This window comes from Harpia harpyja, chromosome 9 (genome assembly GCF_026419915.1).
Source record: "Harpia harpyja isolate bHarHar1 chromosome 9, bHarHar1 primary haplotype, whole genome shotgun sequence".
NCBI lineage: Eukaryota > Metazoa > Chordata > Aves > Accipitriformes > Accipitridae > Harpia > Harpia harpyja.
Genome location: NC_068948.1, coordinates 1,919,932 through 1,943,731, shown reverse-complemented (window position 1 = coordinate 1,943,731; position 23,800 = coordinate 1,919,932). Strand labels below are relative to the sequence as shown.

The following is a 23,800-nucleotide window of genomic DNA, read 5'->3' as shown; positions in this document are numbered from 1 at the left end:
GTACAGAGTGGGAAGGTGGGGAAGTATTCAAAAACATGAAGGAAGAAACTTGCTCTGAGTGATGGGGGAAGCTTATAGAAATCTCAACTTGGTGTGACCTAGTTGTAGCGTGCACTACCCGCTTGCCTCTGCTAGGCAGGTTTCGAGCTGTGGTGTGCTGCCTGCAGAATGACAATGCTGTCTGTACCCTGCAACTGCTTCCATGATAAACATGCCAAGATGCAGATTTAGTGCCCTTAAGTTCCAAAAGGAGCTGTTGTTTTGGTGCCTGTGTTACTGCACGTCTGACTTAAGGTGCCTCCGAGGATCAAGCCCTCTAAAAATCATACCCAGTTTTACAATGTCACACGCAAAGCCATCAAAATCATTAATTTTATTTGGACCCTTCTTTCTAGGCATTTGGCCTGATGGGAATGAGTGCCCAAAGCTAGTGTGTGATTCGGGACTAATTCCCCCAACATGCTGTAAGCGTGCTGTCACCCATGGCAGCTTTTTCCCGTGGTGGGAGGCTGCCGCGGACCTGATGCTTGTCGAGCTTGCATGTGAGGTGTTGCTCGGGGGTCACTGCTGCATCGTATGGTTATACCCCTGACTTCCTCGTGAAGACCAGCAGCCTGTGCTACATCTGCAAGCAAACTGTTTGTCCTTGCTGCTGCTGTTATCTGTGTGAACCAGGCTGGGCTGAGGCTGGGCGCTGATGCTTTATACCTTCACTGGGCTGTGCGGGGAGATCTATGGCTCGGTAGTCACGGTTGCCTCTGGGAAGGAGAAGCGTGCACCGCAGTGAGCCTCTCCCCTTGATATGTCAGTTCTGCAAACATCACTCTGGGCAGCTCTTTTAGTTTATTTAAAAAAAAAAAAAAAAAAAGGCAAATCCAAGTAGAGGAGTCTGATCTCCAATAACCAAGCATGGCTAAGACGCTGCTCATAGCATGCTGGGGATTGTGTCTCCCATCCAGTTTCAGCTAGAGAAAGGCAATTGTCTTTTCATCCGTTAATGGGAGGCTTCAGAGGAGTAATTTTATTTCAGACTCAAAGAGGAGTCGGTGGAGGGAGGAGCAGGTCACTAGTGAATGGATTATGTTTGATCACTTCTCACAGACCTGGCTTTAAAAAGTTAGAGTTTTTCTTCCCATCTCCCCAGATCTGCCGTCTGTCCTCAGCATCTGTTACGGAGTAATGTCTTTTGATGTGTGTGTGGAAATATAAAAAATGGAACCAGAGCCTGTCATATTTACTTATATTACCAGGTCCCAGGGAAAGCACTTGCTCCTTTCAGTATGCCTAAAGCATAGGAAGGGTTTAAAAGCTTCAGCCTGGAATGCAGAGGGGCCATCAGACTGCACTGATGAATAAATGATTAAAACCAGAGTCATGCAGAGCGCAAACAGTTTGGGGTTATAACAAACATGAGACGAAGCCACCAAGGGCCCAATTTCCCTTTGAAGAGAAGAATGTTTCTCTCTCTGCATATTGCTCACGAACCATCATGGCTTGGTCCTTAGCAGAGCGCAGAGCTCTCCTTGATTCTCTCCCATCTCATGTTGTGCCCGTCTGCCTTTGTTGGGGATAAACCGGTGTTGGACGTGGGTGCGTGGTCCTGCCATCCCTTTGGTGGTACTGGAGAGTTCTGGGAGCTTTCTGTCCTTGGTGTTAGGCACAGGGTCTTGCCAAACGAGGATCAGGCTTGGCTGCAGCCACGTTGCTGCCTGTTGCTCTTGCAGATGCTCCGAAAATTGCAGGCGCCCTTTTCCTCCCCGGCAGTGCTGCCCGCATGGCAGTGATCGATGCAAAACACAAACCCATCTGCCCAATCAAAAGGGAAGTAAAGGGATGATTTAGCCTTGCATTAGGGGTATTGTTACTTTTGAAAAGGTTTAAAAAAAATTCAATAACAACTGAAAATGATACAATAATTTTATAGAAGAGAGGAACTGTAGTATCTGTCAATACAGGCAGCAGCACGGGCTGTCTATTATCCGTTTGCTATCTGATGGGAAAATCCATGCTGATATTCACTTCCTTTTCAGCTTTTAGGCATTTTTGCCTGCATCTCTTCTGGCTGTTTTTGGCAGTCCTCTATCGGGCAAAGTCTTGCAAGATTCAGCATACAAATGGTTGTTGCCACCTTCTTATCTTTTTTTGCATTAGAAGATGCCCAGATGTTGGTAGATATGGTGTTTTCTGTCTAGTTTATGGCATTGCGCATCTCCCTCTGAAGGTGAGGCCTCTGTAAAGGTAAAAAAAGTTACTGGCTTTTCTCCCCTGTGCTTGTATCTCTTGCTTCAGGTGATCTTAGCAGATATGGAGGCTGGTTGGGAAGGCTGCTGCATGGAATGACTATCTCTTGGAGCAGCTTGCGTGTTCCTCTGTCCTCATTCACCATCATGCCATCTGTGTGCTGGAAGAAATACGTGGGAAAAATCTTACAGCTGTGTCTGTTGTTTTGTACCTCCTGGTGTAATTTTTTCCTTTTTTTTTTTTTTTCCATTTACTGATGGCAAAATCCCATTGGCCAGCCCATGGAATTGTCCAGATACGATTTTGTGCAGTGGGAGGGGAAGAAAATCAGGAATGTCAGGCTGACGGGAAGGCTCTTGGGAACAGAAGGTCTCCCACTTCTTTGCTGGCTCAGGCAGCCCTGTCCTGTAAGCCTGCTGTGGGCTTTCACTGCTGTTATTGCTGGTAGGAAGCTGTTCCCACTCTTGCTGTCTTGCAGTTAGAAACTTTTTGTTTCTAGCCCTCGTTTATCTTAAAAGGAATCTTGGTCCATCTCCTGAACGTATTCCATCAGAAGGCTGCTGCTTCCCTTGTGTCCGGTGAGCACCCGGTGCAAAGTCCAGCAGCCCTGGCACACAGTGTCATGTTTGCCTCTGGAATCTGTGGCTTTTTAAAAGCCCTTGGAGTCCTGAGGTATCAGGTGAGCAAAATAAAATGAAGTGATGGGCTGCCAATACCCTGTCCACAGGTAATTGATGTGGTGATAGTGACACATGGGATAACAGAAGAGGAGATTGATTGTGCTGCTCTAAGCCTGACGGTGTGGGAGGATGCCGTGCGCTGGAAGGGCAAAGCTGGCCTCTTGCTACGAGCCTGTCCAAGCCCCGGGATTGATTGATTAGTCCCAGGTAACGAGACTTTCCCAGATCCTTCTCTCAAACCGTGAAGTTATAGTTATAAAACAGAAATAGCTGTTACAGCTGGCTGGGCAGTGACAAGCTCTCCGGACAGCTCGGGGTCTGCAGAGGGCTTGGGGCTGCCAGCTTTGTACCATGGCTCAGTGCTTAGTACCGTTAAAACACATGGGTAGGATCCAGATTTGGCTGAGCAGGAGCAGAGCAGGTGGAGAGGTTTGGCTGTCAGCAGATCACCCCGGCAGCTGGTGGCACAAATCCAAAGGCAGCTGCTTATCTTCAGGAAGGGGCTGTTGCTGGGGCGAGTTGGACTGACACTGAAAAAGCTGCTCCTGTGTCTGGAGTGGTGGTAGGGAGGATTTTGTCTAGGGCAGGAGTGGAGCAGGTGTGCGAGGAAAGGGGACTCTGGGGTGCAAGAGAGATCTGCTGTGTTTTGGAGCAATGGTTTGGTGTTTTTTTTTCAAATCCAAATCCGTGTGAAAATAACTGTGCTGCGTGGCCAGACTAGAAGTCTGCCTGTGCTCCCCGCAGCTGCTCTGGACTTGTGAAAGCAAAAAAAAAAATCGAAAAGCAAGGATCCAACAGCCCCAAGCATCTGTCTCCCTTCAATTCTTTTGGCACAGTCCTGATCCCTGCTTTTCATCACGCTTCTCTCCCTGCCCAAGGCAATGGCTCTCGGGAGCACCAGGCTGAGGAGAGCAGGTCCGTGCATTCAGCCCCTGGCTTTGGAGAGGTCCTTCTCCGTCCTGCTGCCTTGAATGAGAAAGATATTGGGGGGTTGAAGAGAAAAAGATCTTTGGGGAAAGAGGCTGGGAGGAGTATGGCAGGGGTTAGATCCTTCTAAATGCAATTTTGTCTATTCCAGCTTGGTTTAGGGGATCGTGCTGGTAGGTGGGGTTTCTGCAAGGGAGTGTGATGTTCCCTCTCTGGGCATGTCACCCATCGGTCTGGGCAAGTCATGTTCCTCCTCTGCTTTCCCTGATGCTGAGGGGATCTTGCAGCGCTCATGTCCCAGCTCCGGAGGTGTCCGGGGGGTTTCCACCTTGTGCATTTGTCTCGCCCCGTCGAGGACCATCTCTGGGCTGGGAGGCAGCATGAAATCCCTTCTGTTTGGTGGGACGGTGCCTTTGTTGGATGTGTCCGGCTCTATTAAGAATAACAACATGGTGGTGGTGGGGTTTTTTTTAGGAGCTGATTGTTCTGAAGCAGTGGAGTGAGAGACGCAGGGGGAGGCGGTGCCGGAGCAGCGAAGTAGAAAGTAATGAAATGGAGCCTGAGTGAGCGGGACGGAGGGGAAGGGGGCAGAGTGACAGCATGAAGGAGAATCACTTGTTCACCTTCAATCAATTCCTGCTTTTTCTCGCCGTTGCACGCGCCTGTGTGCAGCTGAGCGTGCGCGGGCAGGGAGGGGAGAGGCGGCGCGCGTTGTCAGGAGCTGTTAGGAAATACATTTGTCAACAACGGGGCAGGGACCGGAGCGAAAGGAAAGAGGCGGCCGTCACCGTAGCCTTTAATTTATTGATGACTTTGGATCGTTCCTGTCTTGGGAAGAGCTTATCTAGGGGGAAGAGTGGCGAGGTGTGGAAGGAATGGGCCCAATTGCAATATTTATGGCTCCTTCCCATTGCTAGCTGCTCCCAGGAGGGGCTGCTCAGCCAGGGCAGCAGCCGGGGGTCGCTTAGTCTTCATCCCCCCCCCAGCAGAGCTGGCTCCTGGAATTTGCCCCCATTTGTAGTTGCCACATGTTAGCAGGAGTCGCAGCTGAAGAACATCCGTCCCAGAGGGATGGTTCCTCTCGGGAAGAGCGGGGTTGGTGTAGTGGCCCTCCTGGCTAGCTGCTGTCTCCTGGCTACAGCTGTTTTACCTGTGGTTTCTGATGGCTGATCTGAGCCCTCTGGGGGCCCGTCTCCCTGCGCCTGCTCACCAGAAGATGACCATTTCTATTGCAATGGAGTTTCACTCCCAGTTTAAGCGCGTGATATCTCTCTTCCCAGCCCTGCCAACATCTTAAAAGCATTTCTCCCTCAAAGGTTCAAGTCTGTGGGCTCCTACCTGTGTATCACGTTCTTCGCATGTGGCTTAGTGCCTTTGCAAAGAAGAGCTCCCATGCTTTGAAAAGCTGGTGGCTTTGTGTAGCTTCTGAAGAGTTGTACGTGATAAGGGAATTAATTGATTCTGCCACAAGCTTACATCTTCATGAGCAAATTCTTGGCTGTAACATGATGGTACTAAAAATGCCATTTCCATCATCTTGTGCTTATTGAGAGTGAAAGCAGGTGGGTGATCCACTGGTAGAATGAGGAGGTCGAATGTTGTGCTTTGGGCAAGAAGGGCATGATGAGGGTTGGGAGCCATTGTTCTGGACGTGGATGAGGTGCACACACCAGGCTTCCAGTTGTTTGTACTTTCCAGAAGTCTTAGATAGCAGAGGTTTGACTGTGTGCGACCAGCCCGGGGTGGCTTTGTTTTGGACAAGCCTGTCACCCTCCTGTACCTCAGTTGCCCCTTGCACTGTACGAAGGAGCAGTGGTGGGGCTCACTGCCCTGTGAGGCGTTTGCAGAGCCCTCGCGTGTGAACCTCTTCAAAGGTGTTGAGGATTTAGCATGGACAGCGCTGACAATCACTTCCCTCTACAATTTACATTGAGGTGTATTTTTATACATGTGTGTTCCCTTCCTTTGTAGGTTTGGAAGAAGTTCCTAAGCTCCCAAGCTCCCCGTATCAGTGTCTTCATGGCAGTGCCCACTATCTATGCCAAGCTGATAGAGTATTATGACAAGCATTTCTCTCAACCACAAGTCCAGGATTTTGTGCGTGCGTTTTGCCAGGAGAACATCAGGTAGGTGAGCGATGCCCCTCTGGGCAGGGGCTGCTGGTGGCTAGCTGTCCCCACAGTGGATCTGCTGAGATTTCTTTTTAGGATCACCTCTTTGCAGTGCTGATTGTTGTGCTTTAGTGTCTGTTTGACAAGAACCAGGGTGACATTACTTAATCATGAGCCACTCTTGCATGGTAAAGCCAGAAGGGGTCTGCATGCTCGTTATATGTGTCACCCTACATAACACAAAACTAAGGACTTTTTGTCCTGCAACCCAAGTTTGTAGTGCAGTATCTCTTTTAGGAGGCTGTCCCATCTTAATTTAAAACCCATATCAGACAGAGAATCTTCTATATGTGAGGAACATCCTTGGTTGCAGTTAAAAGGCTTTGGGGGCTTCTGGCTTAAGGTTTTGCGTAGGAGCAGCCTTTATGTAACCCTGTGTCAGACTGCAAATTCCCTGGAGCAAAGGTGATCTTGGATACTTTCTTAAATGGGGTTTCCTTGTGCAGGTTAATGGTATCAGGCTCAGCAGCCCTGCCTGTGCCTGTCCTGGAGAAGTGGAAGAGCATCACTGGGCACACATTGCTGGAGAGGTATGGGATGACTGAGATTGGGATGGCGCTTTCTAACCCTTTGCATGGAGTCCGTGTCCCAGGTAGGAGTCTCTAGAGGGTGCACACTGTTTGGAGGCATTTGGCTGTGAAGTGTTCTTGGGTTTTGTCATCACAAAGAATATACATCTAATCGCCATTTGTCATGATTGAGGAGCAGGCTGTGGTACGAACAATGATGCTGGCAGGGGAATTGGCCTTGGGAAGCCAGGAGGGGGCATGGGTATGTGGGAAGTGGCTGGTGGGTTTCTCTGGGATCGCTGGCCACGGTGGATTGGCAAAGCTGTGTGTGCAGAGCTCACAGTGGTGCACGCTGACCTGACCAGCTAGGCTGGTTCTGCCCAGGAGGCAGAGTCCATATTGATGCTTTATTATGTCCAAAGTCTTAATTCAAGCACTGTGGTGGGACTGCGTCTTCAGCTCCTGCTCTGTGAAATTGTATTCATGTGTGGTGTTGACACAGGATTCCCCACGCAGCAGTTCACGTCCAACTGATCGGTACTGAACATTTAAAATAGGATGTCTGCTTACTCTTATTTTAGTGCAAGTTTCTTGACTCCTCAGGAATTAAAATTGTCACACCTCGTTGTACACTCTGGTTCTGTTCTCTCCTTGTCTTCCCTCACTTCTCTTAGGTACACTTTGTGACTCCTCTCAATATCTGTACTTTATATAACCTAGAAATAAATTGATCTGAAACATGAAAAATATAAAATGCCCCCACCCTCCCTTTGGCTAAAAACATGGCCATCTGTCTGCTGAGCAACCCAGCCCACCACTACGCCACCTTCTCCTCCCCACATGCTGTCTGTGCATGCATGGCACCGTATGCATCATCTTGGTCTCCGGTGTCTTGGAGGACCGATGTTACCCAGGGGGACTCTCCTGGGCATTGTGGCTTCCCACAGCACTCCAGTCCCATGGGATGCAGTAGCTGTGCCCCTGCAGGGATTGCACAGGGAGAGGAGAAGCCGCAGCTCCCCTGCAGTGGCTCCTCCGCCTGAGGACAGCTCAGGGACAGTGTGAAATACAAACTCTAGTTTACTTTTGCAGAATAACTGTCGTTCCTCCACCCCAGCTCAGCCAGTCTTCCCTTCCTCCAGAAGCCCCATCCCTGCAGGCAGGAGAGGGAAGCAGGCAGGGAAACAAGATTCCCACCTGCACGAGCTCGAGCTGTCTGTGAGCCCCACACCACAGGGTGACGGTGCAGAGATCATTTGAATGTCCCTGTGGCCTGGTCACGTTTGCTTTTCATTTATCTTCAGGAGGGGAAATGAGCGGAGGCTCTAGAAATTTCCCAGGAGACAAAAGCAGAAAGGAAGTAAGACTGAAAGTAACATGGGCAAGACAGACGTTGGCACCCAGAAGGGCAGCTGCTACTCCAGATCTGGGTGGCCGTGCTCCTGAACAGAGCTGGGGTAGCATCCCTGAGGGTACTGGGGTCTGCAGGGGAGCTGGGGACAAATCCTCTCGTGCAGCTACAAGCAGAGGGGCTGGGGATAAAGGCTGGCTGACTGTCACTCCAGCCACTGTCCAGGGGCTCGCTGCAGCCCCAAGAGGGGAGAGAAGCATCTCACAAAGCTGTGGATCAGCGAGAGACCTTACAGAAAGAAGGCTATAATTGAATAGGCTTGATTAATTTATTTCAGGAAGTGTCAGTTGGGAAGCAGATGGGTGAAGCTGAGGCGTAATTTACTGGAGCTGTGAAAAAGCTTTTGATATAGTACCCCATTAGAGGCTGGGATGTAAGGTCACCAGGTACCACAGGGCATCCAGTGCGAGAGAATCAACTGAGAGTCAAACGCAATGATGGGCTGGGAACAGAGGCTGGGCAGGAGGAGGAGTGAAGTATCCAGAGAAAAGACCTCAGATGGCTCTGGTGTACAGGTATACTGGTGTTAGAAGTACAGGCGGTGGTGACCACAGACTTGCACGCTGGCCAAAGCGATTACTAGCTTTATTTTGAAAAAAGAGCACTGCAAGCGTGACACTTTACTCCGTGGGTAGGTCCAGGGATCCTCACACTTGCCAGGGGATTTCTCCTGGAGTGAAAGCAGCACACGTCCTTCTCTACTGCTTCATGAGCCTCTGAAGAGAGGTCCTGGGGCTTCCCTTGCCCACTTCCACCCACTTGGTGTGGCTGGGGAAGGGTCGAGTCCTCGGAGCCTGCCTGTCCTGCCCGTGTCACCACCGGTGTCTCTGGCAGTGTGACACTGCTCTCCACCCGCAGCACAGGTCTGAAGGGGCAGGGAGGGGGGGGCTTTAATTTCCAGAAGAAGAAAAGATGAAAGATTTGAAAGATAAATGTTTGCTTGTATATGGTTAAAACCCTGCTTAAAATGCCTCTGTTTTCACCAGCTCTCATTCTAATCCCCCCCGGTGCTGTTACTGTGAAGGGAGATGAATAATTCATGGACGGAGAATGCCTCACTGGGCCTAATCACCACTTTAATTGGAGGTTTAGATCAGAGGCGGCTAATAGCTCCTACAGCGGGGACTCCGTGTATTGTTGACAGTGAGATCGTTGAGTGCCTTATCGTTGGCCTGTTTCAATTCTCCCAGGACACCACCGCGCATAACAGCGTCGAGGTCCCCAGATACCGAAGGACACAGACCGCAGGGCCAATTAAATTTATCTGGGAAGAGCTGACAACTTTTTTAAACAGAGGAGAACTGGTGAAAGTATAATAGTGTCACTCCTTCCTGACTGCAGCCTGGCTGATGCCGGCTGAGCTGACACCGCGGGCATGTTGCCAGCATTTCTTAACATTCAGGAGCCTGCAAATTGGAGAGAGCTGGGAGGGAGCGAGAGGGGAAGGAGCAGGGATTTGTCCCCAGTTTCCCCTCGGGGTTCTGGCTGGGGACAAAAAGAAGCCAGTGCGGAGTGTCGACCCCTTTCTGATCACCCTCGATTGTGGTCTTGGTGAAGCCAGGACCTCCGGTGCCGTTCCTTTGGGAAGGGGCTCAACCTTCTGCTGACCTGTTGGAGTCAGCACGGTGTGTATCTTGACACAGCAGATGGGCCTGAGAAGCTCTAGTCATTGGTTTTGCACAAATTTTATTAATACTGTCAGGTTCGTGTAGCTCTAATCAACATTACGAGCATTTTCAGCCTTTACAGATGTTGGATTTCCAAGTTTGTGATTTTTCCTAAATACCAGAAAGCCTTTTCCAGACTGAATATAAGGAAACAGCTCTCCACAAGGGACTTATTTTACACGTTGGTTTTACTTTAGCCAAGTAGGAAATAAATTGATGGACTTGTATTTGTGACTGGATCTGAAACACTGTATGGGGGACACACTGCCTTCTCTGTGTCTTCAGATTTGTTTTGACAGTGCTGTGCTGATCTTCGGTATTTCATTCTCAAGGACCGAGACTAGAAGTGAGCACTGATCATTGAGTCCTGCTGCCCCTGAATCAGTCAATTACATTTCTGCATTGAGGTCAGTAGCTTGCATACAGGGAAGAAGCATCTTCCAGGAAGACATCCATCTGATCTTGATTTGAAAGCTTCCAGAGGTGGCAAGCCTGTGAGAGCCTGTAGCAGTTCATTGCACTGGTTACTGCTCCCTCCATGAGCTTTGCAAGACTGACTTCACAGTGTCTGCCCGCTGTCCCTTGCCATGTCTCACAGGCAGGTTGGCGACTGTCCGCGCAAGGCATTTTTCACACTGGAGAAAATGTTCCCATAGAAGTCTAGAAGTTGGCTTCAGCAAGCTTGGCATGCAAACGTTTAGGGTGTTTTCCATGACTTGTTACTTGCTTTGAGTCCTCCTGGAGTCTACCATGGCAAGTACCAGGCTGTTTAAAATACATAAATACCTCTACATGGCACCTCCAGGCACTTCCCCTGGTGACTTCTCCTGGCACATGCTTCTCCGTCCTTACTGCAGTGCTCTGTCTCTGACTCCTGGCAGCGTCAGGCCACGAGATGAGAGCAGCCCAAGTGATGCTTGTGGTAAGAGAAGGACCTGGCTGCGTGTTGGCTGACCTGAATGCCGAAGGCAATTTCAAGCTGAACAGACACACATCACAGAACTGCCACGTCGCTTTCTGTTTATTTCTTGCCAGATTTGCTAATTGTTCGGGTAGTTTCGCTGCAATAAAATCTCACTCCCTCATAGCCCATCTGCTCTTAGCTGATCCTGCAGGGATGCCATAAATCTGGGCTACGACGACATATCTATTTCCATGGCAACTGACCAATGTAGCAAACAAAATCATGATGTCACAGATACCAGATCTCCAGGGCTTGAACAGGAGAATGAGACCAGGATAGGAAAAATGCCACTCAACCCAAATGCCTGAAATTTAGATGACAAGGGGAAGGCAGCGCTGAGCTCCAGGTCCTGCACACCCTGCTCTAAGGACTTTCCAATGTCAAGCTGATCATAGCAGAGCTAGAAAGCATCAACAACTGGAGGGTCTCCAGGGGAAAAATTGATCATCTCTTAAAATAAAGAGTACACTTACTGATTTAAGCTCAGACCTGTCCAGTCCTCCTGAGCCACAGGTTGCTCTGTGCTGACGTCCCTCTTCCCACTCACAGGGGATGAAACTCACAGGCATCGTCTTGCAATGAAAGCCGTCTCGTGCCGTTGAGATGCAGAGCGAAACCTGCTGAGCCAGCAGATGCCCACGACTCCTGGTTGCTGCTGAGCCTGGAGCCCCCCTTCAGACAGAGGTCGCAGGAACAAAGCTGCCCTTTCTTCTGTGCCTTCAGATGCTCACCAAGAAGAGCATGGACTAAAACCAAGGAGTGGGAATGCTGCAGGTTGGGGAGCTCTGGGTCGCAGAACCATCTTGGAGCTTAATAGCAGTCATTCGTGACACTGTGTCAGATTCCCTGGCTTTGAAAATTGAAACCTGTGGGCGAATGGTGTGGTTTTGATCTCTGCTTTTCTCCTGTGATGTTTTATATACAGTGTATTGATGTCTCATAAAACTGAGATAATCCCTTGCAATTCTCACACTGTTAAGCCTTTGCCTTCTCTGTCAGGTCCAGGCTATAGAGAAGCAGTGAGCCACTGTAGTAATCATTGTGCTCTTTCTTTTCACATCTTTGTGTAGGTTTCATGGTGCCTTTTTTTTTTTTTTTAAAGACAGCTTCATTACTGAGCTGCGAAGCTGTGCTGATGTCTTCAAAGACTGGCCAAGAGAGACTGTTCAGGGCTGGAGACACATTTGTTTTCCTAGGCATTTCCAACACTGCCTGCTCAGCGAACAACGGTGTATTGCACCGCAGTGACATTTGCATGCAGACATACGATGTGATCGAAGCCTTCCTGAAGGGTAACCCCCTGCTAGGAAGTTCTTTAGTGCCAGCACAGTCTGCAGATGCCATTGATAGACGAGCAGCTGCTCTTTTGCATCCTTGATTTTGTTGTTTCCCAGAGGCTGTCCACTGTTTCAGCCTTTTTTTCTGTTGTAGGTTCTGTGGGCACCCCGCTTCCAGGGGTGGAAGTGCGCATTGCCACTGAGACCTTGAAGAACGGTGGTCGTTCCTACACCATCCATGCTCAGGGAGATGAAGACAACACACAGGTAGTGCTCAGCCATGTTCTCTGCTGCTTCACTTTGTCTCATGAAAAGTTCTCTCCTCCCCAGCCCTTTGAAGCCCCAAGGACTGAGGCTTGCACTGCTGTTATTCCCAGGAACTCAGTGATGCTATTTAGAGTTTTCTCTTTCTTGTATTCTTTTTATGGGTTACTATAGCCATGGTACTTTATGGACTGCACAAGTGTCATCCTTGCCGCACAGATGAACAACATCTGAGCGAGAACACGCCCTGCGTGGGAGTGGGAGGTGAAGGCTGTGGTATGAGGGCTATGGGCTATGGTGTAAGAAGATGATACTGTGTCTGCTGAGGCTGTTGATGCCCCAGAGGAAGGTGAGGAGTTAAGCAGTGCCTGGCCTTTGAAAGCCAGGACAAAAAGTTGAAGTCTACTGCAGAAGGTAAGAACAAGGAATAGAAGGGAATTCAGGTAGACCCTGCTCTGATCTAAAGAGTCACTAAATATCTGCAGTCTGGAGGAGAGGATGAGTGATTTCTCACCCTAGAAATAGGGTCTGTGTTTATTTCACTGGGTTGATCAGGGGTGTAGCAGTGAGAACTGGAACTGGTGGCCTTGGGGCTTGCATTCACTTCAAAATAGCGCAGGAGGAAACCTGTCAGGTTTCCATGAAAATCCAGCTCCACGCCGAACTCCAACCACCAAGTGATATCTGCACCAGCAGTTCTGGTATCTCAGAAGTCAGATATCCTTGATGGTGAAGCGGTTGGGCGCCTTTCCCCGTGAGCTGCCCCTGTGTTAGTGTGCTGTGTGTTCCCCGCTGCAGAAGCAGCCCCCAGCCCAAGACTCAGGGTGTCCTGCTGCCTCAGCCCCTTTCTCTCCCCACAGAAACGGCTGAACAGGGTCTGCATTCCTGCCACATCTCCTTTGCACCCTCATTGCGGGTGCAGGTCATGTTGCCTCCAGCAGATCAATAGCCAGGTGATGTACAGGCTCGGCTGAGTAGATAGATTCTGTATGTGCGAGAGAAATTACGCCAGCAGTCGTGTGCGTCGTGTGGGTGGGAGACAGGCAGGCATGAGATTCAACCTGAAATACGTGGCTTCACTCGTTCCTCTGGGGAAATAGCTTCTCATCTAGCCACGTACATGCCAAGGGTTCGAGAAGAGCTTCCCAGTCTGTGACAGGGTATGCTAGAGACACTGCTGATGTAAGTAGTGGTGAAAGGCTCGAGAAAGCCTTTTTTTTTTTTTTTTTTCTCTAGATTATCTGTGCTGGCAGCTGGAGGAGCCAGCAGGACCACGGGCAGCCGTGTGTGTGGGTTGTGGTCAAGCTGCAGCAGGTTTCATTCTGATGCCGTAACGGAGCACTGGATCTCACCCCAGACGTGCAAAACGAGCCCAGGGGAGGGCTGAGAGGGACCACTCTGGCCAGGGATTGTGGCTTTTATTAAAAAAAAAAAAAAGGTTTGCTGCTCTTTACTCTGTGTCACTGCCATGGCATGTTTGAGCAGTGGGCAAAGCAGGAGACCTGGAGCAGCCTCCCTGGTGCAGCACTCAACATGTAGGAAGCTGCGTCCCATTTTTATCACTTCACTGGGTGAGTGTTTTGTTTCACGGTTTTGTCCCCTCATCCCGGAGTTAGATCTTGGCCTTTTTTTCTCACTGGTGTGGAACAGAGACATGAAATACGTGTCCATTTTAATAATGATCCTCTAATGCTTTTTTTACCCTAAGGGATCCCTAGGCGCTTTACAAATTAGGTCTCAGACACAAGAATCCCCAAAGTGCCGCTACTTCTGACATGAAATGTGGACGTTGTTCTTCTGAATTATGAGAGGAAAAAATACGTAATTTTTTTTTTCTGCTCAATACTCCTTCCCCTTCCTTCTAGTTGTATTGAGTGACTGGAGAAGAAGGGGAGCCCAGATGACCTGTGTCTGGTGCTGAAAGCCCACCACCCCCCAGGTCTTCAGAGAGCTGAGACTCACATAACTCTTCTCTTTTCTCTGGCTTCAGGCTGCTTGAGTTTATATTTGGGGCAGAGGAATTGCCCTTTTATCCCAGCCGTTTCTCACATACACCCTTCAGCCCCCAGCGCAGGTGGCTGAGGTCCACACCGACATCTCACAGTGCTCCCAGGAGCTCCCACCAGCGCTGGCGTTGGCCCCACACCCCTTGCTGATGGCTGGTTTTCAGTCATGCTCTCCCTTGGGTTTTTTTGAATGTTCTGGTGAATTCTCAAGACATCAGCTGGGGAGGGTGTGGGGAGGTGGTAGAGTTTGCCTCTGGGTGTTGGCCGATGGGTTGGTCCCTCTCTGAAGGGCTGTCCCCATCTCACCCACCTCGCCCCAGCTTAACTGGGAGTTTCTTCAGGCTGAAGGGAGACAAATGGTCCCATCTGCTTTGGGCCACCCTAGGAGACAGTGCCTGGATGGGTACCTCCAGGACATCCACAGCATTTCCAGGGGCAGAGCGGAGCCGGCTGCCTCTGTCCCTGGGACTGTCAGAAGGGCTGTGGCAAGGTGGGAAAAACGGTCCCCACTCTCAGTGTGTCTTGGCACAGACGGACGCGTGGAGATGCCAGGAGTTTGGTTTTTATATGGCCTGGGTATGGAGTGTGACTTTCTATCGCGTGGCCACGCTGGCGGGCAGGTGGCAGCCGTGGTGGCACATTTCTTCTCCCAGTGACGGTGTAATTTAACTGCTTCACACCTGCAGTCGCAGGCAGAAAGCCTCACCTGCTGCGTGTTCCTGCCCTGGATGCTGCTGCTGGCACACTGTGTGCATCATGCTTGGTTAATAATTTATGTCAGAAGAGAGTACGTCAGTGGAATTTATTTAAAACAAGGAGGATCTGACAGTCCGAGTGCTCATCATGCTCCGCCAGTCAAAGAAAGGCCTGGCTTTGTTTAAAATCTGCTCCCCCATAGTGGAGGGGCTGTCCCTGGGATGAGAAGACCTGGTCAGTGTCACCCTCCCTGCCTGTGCCACCCGACAGCCCTGGCGTGGCCTTTTCCTTGCCTCTTATGAGAAGGGATAAACAAATACTTCCTCACCTCCCTCGCATGAGGGCTCTGAGGCTTCCAGCATGTTGGTTGAGGGCTGGAAGGTCTGTAGGGTGGACGTCCCAAAGGCAGAGGGGTCCTGGTGGAAGGACAGTGGTGGTGGGACCAGTGGCAGGAGGCATGCAGCCCTCCCAGCGCCCACTCTGCTCTGGTTTGATATGAGCATCCACAGCCCCATCCCTGCTCCAGGCATTTCTCTCTAGTTTAGCATTGATGCTATGAAAAATTACCAAATGTCATGTAATGGATTGCTGGAAATAAACACCTCATGGCAGCCGGGCCGGCACAGGGAGCGCCTGCCGTCTGCTTCAGTTATATGACTTTCAGGGCAGGGACCTCTCTCAGTATACAGAAAGCGCAGTGCACATCTGTGCGGCTGCACAGATAATAATGAAACTGCCAAGCCGGAGCTGGTCCTGGCCGCAGCGAGGACACGGGGCCGTGCCGTGAGGCAGCCGTGCTGTGGGGCGGCCGTGTCCGGCAGCACGGAGGGCTAAGGACGAGCACGGTGGGCCAGATCTAGTGGGATGCTGAGCGCCCCGGTGGGAGTTGGGGTCCAAGCCATCTCTTCTCACCAGCCTCTCGGCTCCTGCAAGCAGGTGATCTTCGTGCCGGGGGTTAGGCGCATTGTCAGGGCAATCTGCAAGGCGTTCACACCTCGGCTCCGCTGTGCAGAAACCCTCCTGACTGTGAGCAGAAAGAGCGCCTGCCTTTGCCAAGGAAATTATTTGCTTAGCTGTACGGAGCCTCACAAGGTCACCGCCTTCCCCACTCGCGTCGGGCTGAGGTTTCTGCCTTCTGCTCCCTCTTGACAACAGAAGACAACAGACTTTCTCCGAACTGTTTCTTCCCCACTAACACTGTCTCTCCCATTAGATGCTGGGGCATCGCGCTGTTTCCTTTCACATCATCACCCTTTGGACATGTTTGTGCATCCTGCCGCAGTGAGATGCAAACAGGAGCTCGGCGGCATCGTGGCGGTGGCAGAGGAAGGCGTGTGGGTGGCAGGAGCGGGGAGGTGGGGAGAGTTTCTGCTTTGCCATCCGGTAAGTGCCTGAGCTTGCAGCAGGGGACTGCTGTAATTTGCAAAGCTGGTTTCTGGCACACCCTGAAGATCAATAATCTATTTAGCTGAAAGTTTGCTGGATCTCTGTTCTTCCCTTCATTTTCTCCCTTCCCTTGATGAGAGTGCTGGATTCCTTTCACACACGTGCTCCAGCCCTCCGATCTCCTTGCAGCTCTCATGAGCTTTGTGCTCCGTTGCATCCAGTTTGCTCAGGTTTTCTAGCTGGCTGTCATGCCGCTTCCTTGCTAATTGTTGCTGCACCTTGGGCTGCGAGCTGGTTTCCTGAGCTGACATGGAGCCGTGTGTGATCGGGCTGGCGGCCATGCCCTGCCTGAAGCTGCATCGTCGCCGCCAACACCGAAACAAGGTGCTCCAGCCTGACGAGATCCCCCAGCCTGATGAGATCCCATCACCGCAGGGTCCGTTCCCAGCCGAGGATGCTTTGCAACCTGGTGTGAGACGAGGCCTGCACCCTGACACGGTGTCCCCCACCTCCTCCCTGCGCAGGAGCGTGGTGATGCAGAGCGTGGTCTCCTGGAGAGATGCTGTCCTTCGAGCGCTCGGAGAAGTGCTTCTCCTCCCATACATCCCTGGGGAGCAGAGGTGTGGCAGTGGATGTCGGGACAGCAGCAGCTTTGCCTGCTTTGAGCCATCCCAGCTATTCCTCCTGTAGCCACTCACATCTGAAGCAGTTCCTAAACTTTTAAGCTACCTTAAGCAGCTGCCTGCTGAGCCCGTCTGACACGCTGGAGGGAAGGGATGCCATCCAGAGGGACCTTGACGGGCTTAAGAAGTGGGCCTGTACAAACCTCATGAAGTTCAACAAGGCCAAATGCAAGGTCCTGCACATGGGTCGGGGCAATCCCAAGCACAAATACAGGCTGGGCGATGAGTGGATTGAGAGCAGCCCTGCGGAGAAGGACTTGAGCTTCTTGTCAACCAACACCCCCAACATGACCCGGCAATGTGCGTTTGCAGCCCAGAAAGCCAGCCGTATCCTGGGCTGCATCCAAATCAGCATGACCAGCAGGTCAAGGGAGGGGATTCTGCCCCTCTACTCTGGTGAGACCCCACCTGCAGTACTGCATCCAGCTCTGGGGCCCCCAGCAGAAGAAGGACGTGGACCTGTTGGAGCGAGCCCAGAGGAGGGCCACAAAGATGATCGGGGGGCTGGAACACCTCTCCTATGAGGAAAGGCTGAGAGAGTTGGGGTTGTTCAGCCTGGAGAAGAGAAGGCTCCGGGGAGACCTTAGAGCAGCCTTCCAGTACTTAAAGGGGGGTTATAAGAAAGATGGGGACAGACTTTTTAGTAGGTCCTGTAGTGATGGGACAAGCGGTAATGGGTTTAAACTGAAAGAGAGTAGAGTTAGATTAGATGTAAGGAAGTTCTTCACAGTGAGGGTGGTGAGGCACTGGAACAGGTTGCCCAGAGAAGCTGTGGATGCTCCATCCCTGGCAGTGTTCAAGGCCAGGTTGGATGGGGCTTTGAGCAACCTGGTCTAGTGGAAGGTGTCCCTGCCCATGGCAGGGGGGTTGGAACTAGGTGATCTTTAAGGTCCCTTCCAACCCAAACCATTCTGTGATTCTATACAGGCAGGCTCAGTAATCCTTATCCATGGCCCCGGATGCTTTTTCTCCTGGTCTTTTTTCCCCTTAATTTTTTGGCAGCCTGGGGATCTTGCTCTCCCCATGCCTGGCTCTGGCGCACAGGAAAGGGTTACAGCTCTCCAGCGCTGAATGTTTCAGTTTGCTTTGTTCAGTGCGATGCATATTTCATACGCTTAGCTTCCCAGCTGGCAGAGGCCTGGAAACCCTGCAAGCTGTCGGGTATTGTCTCTCTCCTTCTTTATTTGTTTGTTTGTTGGTTGATACGTTTTTTGGGTTGTCATTTTTGTTGGATTTTTTTTTTTTCCTTTTCCAAATTGCTCGCTCATACGAAAGCCAAACCCCAGTCTCTGACAATAGGGGTCTATCAATAGATAAATGGTTTCACAGCTGTATCTAATGCAGTGCTCTAGCCAGGGCTTTTATGGCGAGTAATTTTCTCGTGATGAGGCTGCGAAGGGAGCCGTGCGGGACGTATGGGTTGCAGGAGCTGGCAGCAGGAGGACACTGCAGCCATGGGCTTTTCTCCCCCCTCAAAGGTTGTAATTATCTCGTTGTTTATCCATATGCAAGCTGTCGTCCTGGACGGGAACCGGCTCGGCTGCGGCCATCCCTTCCGAAAGCCACCAGCATCTCCTGGCCCCTCCTCTCCCCGTGCCCCCCGCATCTCTGCCATCTGCTAGCAGCTTGCTGCTGGTTGCCAGCACCTCCGTGGGGCTGCGGGCGTTGGGGGCAGCTGGCACTGTCACCCTTTGTTATGACCGGAGGTCTTGGCCGTTGATGCCCCTGTGGAGGGGATCAAAAGTGGCTTCACCTCGCTCACGTTCATCCCAGATCTCCAGAGAACCGGTGGGGAGGTGCTCGGTCGTCACTGAGCTTCCAGGGTTGTCTTGGAGGCTTCCTCCAAGGTCTGGGCACCCCCATGGTTGCTGTCCATGGGTGGGGGTGGGTGCTGTGGACTTGGGTACTTGGCACCTCTCTGGGCCAGGTCCTGCATGGAGTTGCTGTTGCACAGGTATCTCTTGCGTGGCGTCGCCTCTGTCTCACCCATCCAGGTATTTTGAAACGGCTGGTGCGAATGTACCCAGCTCTTCTCCTGCGTGTAGCTCCTGAGGCTAGAGATAGGCTCGTGCCAGCCGTGACTGGCATTCCTGAAAATGAACAGGTACGGACGTGCTGGCGGGGATGTGACCACCTGGCCCAGGGAGTCCTGTCTCTGGCTGTCCCAGGCAGCCACCCTGGTTTGTTCCTTTCCTATCCTGATCAGACCTCAGCCTAAACCAGTTTGTTCTTTGTCTTCAGTGCTCCTACACTTCCAGAACATCTCTCCTCCCATTGGTACAATTTTTCATCTCTTTTCTTGTCCCTGCTGCATCCCATTCTTGTGTCCTGGTACCTCCCACAGGTCTGTTGATGGTTAACCTTACCTCCAGCATCCCAGTTCCAGCTCCCATCAGCAGCTCACTGCTGTAGGTGCAGGATATGCCATAGGGTGCTGAAGCCTCATAGGATGCCTTCCTCAGGACAGCAGGTCGCTGAGATTCAGGGTCAAACTGTTACTTGGGACTTGGGGGGAAATTCAAGTTGATCTACAGAGAGCCAAAGGCTGGCTGACAAGGCTGGCTGGCTACCACAGGGGCTCGTGGGATGCTTTGGGCTTCGTCTCCTCCACCTGGGTCTTTGCCCGCCTCACGAATCTTGCCCTCAGCCCCGTGATCTCTCCTGTCAGTAGGCACCTCCCAGGCAGGCAGCGTGGGGAATATGTTCTTGAAGGCAGCCTGGATTAGATCTGCTGCTTTTCTTTTATCTGGAACATCAGTCCTCGGGTTTTCTGGCACAATCCACCTTTGGTAAGCTCATGCTGCATTTTTTCCCATTTTCCATTTGCCTCTGCTTCTTCCAAAAACTCCTTCCAGAGCCCTCGCAGCGTTGGACACTGTAGTTGTGTGTATTCCAGTTACGATTTCTGTTTCACCATGTTCCTCTCCTCAGTATTCTGTTTTGTGTCCTGCCCAAGTAATTCAAGTTTCTCCACTTTGTTGCCCAGGCTGCTTTCATTACTGTATAAACATTTTAGCTGCTTCTCATTGGTCACATCCAGTTCCTTAGTCAACTCAGTCAGTAATTGAATTCTCATATGTATTTATATCTCCTCCTTTCTTTCTGTCTGTCCTCTGATTTTTTTTTTTATTTGTGGCCATAGCTGTATTTTATTTCTTCCTGCTAGTAAAAGTGGAGGCAGAGATTATGTTAGCATCATGTCCCCTTGTTTCTCAGCTGAAAACTTTTCTTATCACAGGAGCAGCCTTGATCCCAGAAGACTATTTCCTTGCACATTGAAATTGAATCCATCTGTCAAGAAGAACCTTCTTTCCACAAGTGTTTGCTTTGAGCTAACCTTTGTCATAGCACGCTCAAGATCTCTGTTAATCTCTTTATTATTGTTTTATGCTTTCATTCTTCCTTGTAGCAGGGGGAAGACTTGGGATATGTGTCCTTGGTCCCCTTCACCAGGCTGGCAGTCTTGATTCTCCCAGCGTGAAGGACAAGGGGTGGGTGGATTCCTCTCTGGTCCCATCATGGCTGGTTTTGGTCTTCAGCCCTTTTCTGTATCCTTGCCTGTGCCAGGAGAGCCTTGGGAGGCTGGGGTGTTCATGTTTGGTGTTGTGAGGCATGGGATGAAAGCGGGTCTCCTGCCAACGCAGTTGCTGGTGCTTGTTCCTGCTTGATTTTTGCAACTTCACGCCTGAGTCCTTCTGACCTGTGGGTTCAACCCCCATGCTTACAACCTGCCTCCTCCCGTGATAAGCTTGTTGGACTTCTGTCGGGTCGTGGAAGCTGTTGCTGCTGTAGCATTTCTTGGAGGTGTTGGCCAAAGAGCCCTGGATGTGGTGGGGGAGATGCTGAAGCACAGAGGCCAGAAGAAAAAGGGACGGTCTCTGCCCTTCCAGGCAAAGGGAGGAGGCACCGGCCGCGACGGGACGGCTTAGCACAAGGAAGCAATTAGAGGTTCTCGGGCAGCGTGATCGTCTGTAGTCACAGCACATCACAGCCTCTCTGACCTCGACTTTTAAGTGAGGCTTATGAAAAACGAACTGAAGGTGGGCCACTAATTGAATCCTTGCCTGGTCCTCTGCCTCCCCCGAGCACAAAATCAGAGCGGGCGTTGCGAGGGCACGTCAGGAGCCTTTCTCTAATGAAGAGAGCTGAGGGAGTGGGAAGATGTGCTGACATCTCGCCTCGTTTATTATCTTCTGAAGCCTGCAAACAAGAGGGATGAGAACAGCAGCGTGGAGAGCTGTTGGCGTTTCTGGAATAGTGTTACACGTCTAATTTATGGTGTTAATATAGATCAAGAAGTTTTGGGTCTGTGGAACAACGGCAGGGAGGACTGACCTTTCCCAAACTTGGGTTGTTTTCTGTGGTTCTTTTGGGATCATCTGGAGTTAATCAGTCTGGTAACTTTCAAAAATCAGTATTGCCTAAAAATATATACAATCACTTTTGTTTTCAGTGGAGCAACATTTGCTGTAAGTAGAGGGTTGGGTTTTTTGAAAATAAGTTTCAGTGTTCCAGCTCCACTGTGCACCAGCCTTGCTTTTAAATTTATAACCCTCCAAAATGAAAAGTAAATTGATTGTGTTATTCCCAGCCCTTTTATAAAAGTTAACATTGCAAAAACAGATGTGAAATGTGGCCTCGTAGATTACAGTCTGGGCTTGGGGTTTTTTGGTTGGGTTTTTTTTTCTTTCTCTCTCTGTGCTGTGTCCCCGAGGAGCAGAAATCTGCCTTTTTGCAGCAGGAGGAAAATTGTTCTGTGTCTAAATTGCCTCCTGCTAGCCTTCTGCAGGATGCTGCAGGACACGAAGCTCAGAGGAAGGATAATGCTTTTACAAAACCATGCAACTTAGCAAGGAATTTTTAATTATGAATGTGCATGAGAGTTCAGATTGCCTGGGAATTTGGTAATGCTCTAGCAAGCCTCACACCTCTAGGACATCCATTCAAATATGGCCCAGGGAGACAGTGATTAAAAGGCACTGTCAAGTGGATTATTGGTCTCCAGCTTCCTTTTAGGAGGCAGGTGAGCATGTCCTCACCTCCCTCGTCACCCACCGCAGCAGTCCTGGATGTAGCGTGATCCCCTGGTCTGGAAAAGCAGGGTCTGGGCAAAGCCTGGAGCTCCTGTGCTTTCTCCAGGTTGGTGGGGGCTGAGCTGCTGGATGCCATGTTGGGGCAAGGCTTTGCTGTATCGCAGCGCTTTCTGGGCCACCGAAATCTTGAAAGGGTGAGTGAGTGGTCTCGTGAGGGACAGGGAACGTGTCTGGAAGCGCTGGTGGGAGGTAAGCTTCAGCAGCAGTGTGGTGGTGAGCGTGGGAGGGCATCCATGCTCTGCAGCTCGACCCTGGGGTGCAGGGGGGGAGGTTGGGGCAGTTCTTCAGGCTTCATCATATTATTTTCCATGCTCTGGTATGTTTAAAAAAAACAACACCCCCCCCCCCCAAAATTACTACTCTGCGAGAACTGCTAAAAGGGCTCCATCACTTCCATAAACCTCACACATATAAATTATTGTCTTCTATTAGTCACTTAAAAGGCTAGGTTGCTTAATTATTTTCATCACAGTAATCACTTATTTACAAGGTGGGGAAAAGTGCCAAGCACTTCCAAGCTGAGCAGCACAGTAGGGCTGTGGCAGAGGAGGCAGGGCTGCAGAAACATTTCCTTCTTCCCCACAAATGTAAATGCATTTGCTTTTCTTGGTTGCATCGGTGATGGTGCCCAGCCCGTGCACGTCCCCTACTCTGAGAACAGTGGTGTGAAGGAAGCTGGGCTGCTCGGAGCCCAGGGTGATGGGAGCTGCAGGAGTGGGCTTGGCTGCGGGGAACTGGTTCTTCACGGAGCAAGGACTGCGGAGGAGTCGGAAAGCAGGCTGTGGCTGGGTAGGAGGGTGGAACAAGGAGTGGGGACCCAAGGATAGAAGTGTAAGTAGGGAAGAGTAAAAGGAAAGTGATACGAGATCTGTAGGGCCAGAAGAGCCCCTTGCACTGCCCTCCTCCCTGTTCCGCTTCACCCCATCCAGGCAAACTGCTCTCCTGCAAATGCACTGCCTTGCACTTCTGCAGTACGAGAGTTGCAAGGTCCCTTTTAAGGTCCCTCCTGCGAGAAGATGCTCTGATCCACAGCCTTTGGTACTCACCCAGGAAAGAGGTTCAGAAGATTATTTTTTGGGGGGCAGGGGGAAGGAGGGGTCTGGTAGAAGTTAAATGTGTCCCCCTGAAACCTGCTGTTTGCAACCTGAAGGTGTTCGGTTTTTTTCCTAAAAGCTTGTCTGCCTTCCTCCCGATCCTATCAGCCCAATAACAAGTTATTACCTCCCCTTACAAGCCTCGCCTTCCAGCTTTCACTCTGTGTTTTCCACATGTTTCTGCTTAGGAATCTGCAGTGCCTGCCCTGCTTCCCAGTGGAAGACACGCTGCTCTGAGCCTACCTCCATAAAGGCCCCTAATTCCATTAAAGGCCATTACAAGCTCCTCTCCCACAGTTCCCGGAGGAGCACGGGGCAGCGTATATCAGAGACCGCAAGAAAACAAATGGCCACTTTGAACAAATCCCAGGGACGCTTGCCAAGCGGGGATTCCCAGCTATTTACAAACCGCCCTCGCTTCCTCCTAATAAAGAGGTAAAATGGAAGCAGGGAAAATATGCATTTTATAATCACCCAGATTTAGTCCTTCAAAGGATTTATTACAACCTTTTATTTTCATGCGTGGAAAATGTAATCTTATCTAGTATGCCGGCTGGCCCAGCTCAACTCACCGAATCGGTTTTACAGCAGAAAGCTATCAAACAGCAACCTTCAGGGGCACGCTGTGCCTGGGTGTTAAAGTTGCTCGAATGCATTAAAGCAGTTGAAACGTGCATTAAAATATGACACTAGGAGAGGAGGATATCTGTGCAATTAGCAATCTGATGTTT

The 23,800-nt window shown here is 50.7% G+C and overlaps 1 protein-coding gene across 3 annotated transcripts in view; it reads left to right on the top strand.

Annotated features, from left to right (window-relative positions):
- The window catches only part of ACSF3 (acyl-CoA synthetase family member 3), a 66,938-nt gene that overhangs the window by 10,076 nt on the left and 33,062 nt on the right, over positions 1-23,800 (top strand). For all 3 annotated transcript variants that reach the window (XM_052795277.1, XM_052795278.1, XM_052795279.1), the window contains 3 exons: positions 5,820-5,974; positions 6,466-6,611; positions 12,002-12,114. In XM_052795277.1, coding sequence (XP_052651237.1) covers positions 5,820-5,974; positions 6,466-6,611; positions 12,002-12,114 — 414 coding nt within the window. The remainder of the gene's footprint in view (positions 1-5,819; positions 5,975-6,465; positions 6,612-12,001; positions 12,115-23,800) is intronic.